General features: G+C 40.3%; 1 protein-coding gene across 7 annotated transcripts in view; it reads left to right on the top strand.

Moving 5' to 3' along the window:
• st6galnac (ST6 (alpha-N-acetyl-neuraminyl-2,3-beta-galactosyl-1,3)-N-acetylgalactosaminide alpha-2,6-sialyltransferase) overlaps window positions 1-6,488 on the top strand; it is a 33,062-nt gene extending 26,574 nt beyond the window's left edge. For 6 of the 7 annotated variants that reach the window (XM_042082030.1, XM_042082033.1, XM_042082031.1 and 3 more), the window contains 3 exons: window positions 2,571-2,654; window positions 5,008-5,107; window positions 5,382-6,488. In XM_042082030.1, the coding sequence (XP_041937964.1) occupies window positions 2,571-2,654; window positions 5,008-5,107; window positions 5,382-5,552 (355 nt within the window). In that variant the 3' untranslated portion in view covers window positions 5,553-6,488. The remainder of the gene's footprint in view (window positions 1-2,570; window positions 2,655-5,007; window positions 5,108-5,381) is intronic. The other variant, XM_042082035.1, reaches the window with a different exon arrangement.

Consider the following 6,488-nt stretch of genomic DNA (forward strand, 5'->3'; position numbering starts at 1 on the left):
ACTCTCTTAAAGTAACATAATAGTGTTTTTAGGCCATGGCCAGGCAAGCTTAGGTTACATGTCAAATGGTATGACCTATTAAAAATGTTGATAAATCATAATAATCATAAAATATTCAATTTAATGTAAAAACTGTGTTAGAATATTCACATAAAGGTGAAGTGTGTACATAATTGTCCATAATAATGCCTGCAAATTTTGCTTTTAAAAAGAAATGTCAAATGGTGTAACCGGTTACACCATTTGACTCTTTTCTGTTTGAGACCAGTTTGATCAGATTCAGGGCCAAGAGTATGTAATTTTAGGTGCCAATTATGTTATTTTTATAATTTAAATAGTGACTAACTGTTTAGCATGAACAATAGCTTTAACAAGGTTTAATTAGATTGCAATTTAAGCGATTTTTGAAATGTCAAAGCTTTTCGTTTTAAATTTAAACTTCCATAATTATTTTTTTATATTTTATTATGATGTATGTAAACAGTATGTTCAAATTATAAATAAATAATATAAATACATTTATTATATATAAAATGTACCTCTTGTCCCCCAATGGATGCCACTTACAAGCAAGAAAAACTTGTCTCGCCACAGAGTGCATATGAACGCAGACCCTGCTGTTGGTTGGTTAAGAAATTATCATACTCTTTCACTCACTCTTATTCTCTCTCACACACACTTTGGGCCCTAATTTAGCAATATAAAATGCATGGTCACTAGCAAATAGCGTAAATACATTTAGGAATTTGTCCAGTCCACATTCGGGGTGGTTTTGTTATCAAACGTCAGGTGCCTGGCGAAAAGGTGGCTCTTATGTTTCTTAATCAATCATGGGTGTGTTTTGGGCTTAACATCCTTTAAACCAATGAGGAGGACATATGTCATTCCCTTTAACAGCAAGCAGGGCAACTTCAAACAGCGCATAAGTATTTTGATAGTCAGCAGTGTATTTGAAGGAATCTGCTTGTACGCAAGACTGTATGGAACAGGTATTCCACTAAGCCATTCTTTACTAAAACCGAGTAGAGTATAGGCTACACACATCTGCACTTGTCTATTAATTGAACATATAGGCAAAGTGAAACTATCTTCACTGTGGTGTCATAGTCAATGACAAAACAGTTATACACAGTTAATTACTTTCAATATTGACTGACAATGGGTTACCAGCAAAAACATAGCCTGAAAAAAGCAAAACTTCCCCCTATAATGTTCGAATGACTGAATAAATAACCTAAGGACATTTATTTTGCAGAGGAATTGCTGCTTACATCTCGTGACCGTGCGTCTTCAGCTGTGTTTTCATATGCGCCTTTCGCTATAGACCAGGCTTTTCTTGGTCAGTGGCGTAATGCTTTTAGTCAGTATAAGATAGCGATTTTTAGATCATGTGCCAGATCACACCTTATATCAGTAATTGCCTCACCCCTGGGCGCATTATTTAGTAAAAGTGAAGTGTAAGATAGGAAAAAACTTTGAGTCAGAATAATAATATGCTTTGCGCCAGGTTTTGCATCGCGAAAATAGGGCCCTTTATCTCACTCTCTTTGAAAATAATGGGTATAGACTGAAATTGTATGAGAACTGAATTGAAATCAAATAGAACACAAGTTTCTTCATTGATGTTATGAAATTATATTTGATATGGAATATGATGAATGACATGAATACATATCAAAATATCCAATTCAGTTTACCTTGATGCCCATTTTCTGTATCAATTTCTTGTTCTATTGCTATAAATGTTTCATGGTCAATTGGTGTAACCGATTTATGTCAATTGGTGTAACCAGTATTTTGTCTAAAATACTAATAATGTACAAAAAAATGAATATGGATAATGATTTAATACTCTACTGTAATAATGGTTGTTTAAACAATTTTTACTCAAATGGTCAAAGAATAGACAGAAAAGAAGATGTTTACAGCATATGGCCTTGCTCAGTACAATGAAAAACCCATATCATTTAAATTTAGAAATAAATATAATAAAACATATTCTCATAGGATATTACAAAATAAACTAATAATTTCATGAGAGCAATTGCATGAAATAGGTGGTGGAGGTGTGAAATATTAGATATTTGTCATTTTTGTGGTTACACCATTTGACAATTTAACAGGCTGTTAGTTCTATTTTTTGTTAAAAAATAGCATACACATCATATTAAATAATATGAATACAACAGAAATACAAAGTATACACTTTAGCAAACCTCAGGCATGTTTTGTTTTAAAGGTTTAAACATATTTTTAATTTTCTCATCTTACCAACCCTTATCTGTCACTGACCCATACATACACACATACACACACACACACACACACACACACACACACACACACACACACACACACACACACACACACACACACACACACACACACATACACACTCACATACATACCCACAGACACACACACACACACCACCTCTATTAAATCATGTAAACACCCATTTACATTCACAGACTGCCACAGTCAGACGGTGTAATTAGTTAATGAAATAAAGGCAAGACTGAACTTGAAGGTATTTCATATTGTTTATTATCTCTCTTTTTAAATTTCAGGCCACCCAAATATTTTGGAGAAAATGCATCTGTGGAGAAGTTCAAGATGTACCATCCAGACTTTATTCGTTACCTCAGAAATAGGTGAGATTTCAGGGGGGTTGTCACTTGACTGTGTTTGGCATTACACTTATAAGATGGGCCTACATGAATTTCAAAACTTATTTTATTTTATTTATACTATTACTTATTTTTATTCAGAAATTCAACACTCGGTCATGGGGTAAATCAAAAAGTACTCAACAAAAGAAAGTCATAAAGTATTTATTTTTTCGTCTTCAGTAAATTTGTGTCAACAATTCCCAGGACACTGAAAGACCGGGCTGCACGAAACTTGGTGGGCATGTTGCCCCACAAGAATGACCCGGAACCATTGTTTTTCGTTTGATCCGTTGCCCACCCACCGCACAGGGCCCCCCGAAAGGAGAGTAGGCCAGACACAGTTTTCTGTGAATATCTCGAGAACAGTAGGGCCTAGAATGAGCAACTTTTTTTCTTAAGTTGGTCTCAAGGGGCCATGTCAGCCCCTTGAGACCAACTTAAGAAAACCCACCACATATCTGCTCATTTTAGGTTTTTAATCGCAGGTATCTCTGGCTGACATGTTCAAAACTGCACGAAATTTGTAGTGTAGGATCATCGTGGAATTCCGTTCATGGGGGGCCATATCAGCTACACACACACAGGCATGCACACGCGCGCACACACACACACACACACACACACACACACACACACACACACACACACACACACACACACGCATGCACACACAATCACAAACGCACGGACGCACACGCACACACACACACACACACACACACACACACACACACACACACACGCATGCACACACAATCACAAACGCACGGACGCACACGCACACACACACACACACACACGCATGCACACACACATAAACACACACACACACGCATGCACACACACATAAACACACACATAAAGACACAGGCACACACACACATACTGTAAACACACACACACACACACACACACACACACACACACACACACACAGCATGCACACACAATCACAAACGCACGGACGCACACGCACACACACACACACACACACGCATGCACACACACATAAACACACACATAAAGACACAGGCACACACACACACACACACACACACACGCATGCACACACAATCACAAACGCACGGACGCACATGCACACACACACACACACACACGCATGCACACACACATAAACACACACATAAAGACACAGGCACACACACACACACACATACTGTAAACACACACACACGCATGCACACACAATCACGGACGCACATGCGCGCACACACACACACACATAAACACACACATAAAAAGACAGGCACACACACTCAAGCACACACACACACACACATGCACCCACACACATAAAAAAACACACACACATGCAGGTAAGCAGGCACACACAAACGCACACAATCCAGTTCCAGTTGTTACCTAAATTAGTTGCTTTTTCAGTATGTCAAGTAAGCCTTGATCACACTGACCAGCGGCAAGCGGCAGGTTTCCTATTGTTCTCTATGGTTCGGCAGCGGAACGGTGGCAGCGCTAACGTAACACTAGCGGTGAACAAGCTGAGCGTATTCAATTGTCAGTTTAGGCAAACCGTTTGTGTTACTTAGGAACGAGAGAGAACTTATCATGAACTTATTATGGTCTGAGCGTTGAGTTACGCTTGCCACTGGCCAGTGTGATCCCTGCCTAGGTCTCAAATCATCAAAGGCATGAAATGAGGCCCCAGCCGTGGCACAACTGGCTGGGGCACCTGCAACATACGCCGATGACCCGGGTTCAATTCCCACCCCATGGTCCTTTCCGGATCCCACCCCGACTCTCTCTCCCACTCGCTTCCTGTCACTCTCCACTGTCCTATCAAAATTAAAGGCATAAAAAGCCCCAAAATTAAAGGAGTACATTCTAAAGAATATCTGGGTTCATTGAATTCAACATAGAATTTTAGAACCTTCAATTGTTGCGGAACTTAGAATGTTCAAAAACCTACACCTTTAAGGGTTAAAAAAAAGAGCATGAAATGAGTGTCTGGAATCCGTGTACTTTCCGTTCATTCGTTTTTAGTAGTGAAACCAAAGAGAAAAAAAAATGGAGAATCGAAAAATGAAAAAACGACCCGTTATCAGTTTTTTCCATTTTGGTTTTTAAAACGGGAAACGAAAAAATAAGTGGTTTCTCGTTTTTTCGTCTTTGGTTTCATTACTAAAAACGAATGAACGGAAAGTACACGGATTGTCTGGAAGGTTCTGAGACCCCATGGGACAGGAAACCACATGCCTGCTGACGACATTGCTATCTGGTTTTCCATTTCCTTCTTTTGTACATCATTTTTGCCTTTCCTATGTCTCCCTGACTTCTTCCTTCGTCTGTTCCCCAGGTTCCTGCGTTCCTCAATTCTGAAAGGCAAATACAGGAGCATCTATCGGCCCTCAACAGGCGCCACCATGCTTCTAGCAGCACTGCACACCTGTGATCAGGTACACACTTGTGCACACACACACACACACACACACACACACACACACACACGGCTCCTACCCCAGAGTTGGAGTTTAAACTTTATGTATTGTGTCCGCAGTACTCTGTTCTGTCCACTGAGGATGTTTACAGTACATGAGATTAGTTGAGATGATCAATGAGTAACAAACGTTTTGCCACCACGACAGTGCATGCTGAGCCAAGTGTGACTTCTCTCGTTCATCAATGGGTTTGCGTGACCTTTGTGTCTCTCGTTCTTTCTGTGTGTCTTAGGTGAGCGCGTACGGGTTCATGACCCCGGACTACAAGAACTACTCTGACCACTACTACGACAAGCAATTCCACGGGGTTGCCTTCTACGCCAACCATGACTTCCGCCTGGAAATGAAACTGTGGCAGGAACTTCACCAGGCAGGACTCCTGAATCTTTACATGCGCCAGTGAGACTTGTGACCTGGGAAAAACTGTTGCCATTGCAACCACCCGTGGGACTCCATGATTGGTGACGCCATGCACAAGGAATCGACAGCCGCGGTTCCGAGCCAAAAAACTGGAACACAAATGAGGCATAGAGATGACCTCGCATCTCTATGCCTCATGTTTTTTTCTTTTTTTAATATATGGATATGAATTCAGTAACAGAGTCAACGTTTTATTATTTATTTTTAAATTGTGAACATAAATTGTTCTTTTCCGAATACTGTGAAACAAGGAAGTCTGTCCACCCATCTGTGCCGTGCCTTAAGGAGGAACCAGTGCGCTTGCTCTGCAAAGCCTTAAACCAAAACCCAACCATTCCAAACCAAACCAAACCAATCATACAGGTACAGGGTTTCCCACAGGAAATGTGTTAAGTCAAGGTGGGGGGGGGGGGCAGTATGCACAAATATTTTGAAATATTTGTAATTTTAACAAGGACTATTACAAACTATAGAACAAGTGCAAAAGAAAGTGCAAAATAAAAATGTGATCAGTCACTACTTATGGCAGACCTGACAACTAGCATCGCTACAAGCCATCTTCCTTGGCTTAAAAAAAATAAACATTTCAAGGGCCCTTTGGTAATTGCACTGAGAATACAAGAGTACAGTATATACTTATACTGTTTTCATGCTGGCTGTCAGACTGTTGCCCTGCAGCCTGTTCTGCAAGTATGTCCTGATCTATACACCGAGAGTGAATGAAGTTTTGTGTAATATGGATGGAATTTGAGCGCTGAGCGCTTTTTAATTTAGAGGCCGGAGCGGCCGCTCTGTTCTCTGTTCTAAGTTCGTGGATGGGGATGGAGTTAAAGAAAGAGCTAGCCTAGGCCCGTCTATTTGTCAGTCTTGACCGTCCGATTAGAGGGCTTGCCTTCGTTTAAGCTCACCATCTTAAAAA

The sequence above is a fragment of the Alosa sapidissima genome, chromosome 24 (assembly GCF_018492685.1).
Source record: "Alosa sapidissima isolate fAloSap1 chromosome 24, fAloSap1.pri, whole genome shotgun sequence".
NCBI lineage: Eukaryota > Metazoa > Chordata > Actinopteri > Clupeiformes > Clupeidae > Alosa > Alosa sapidissima.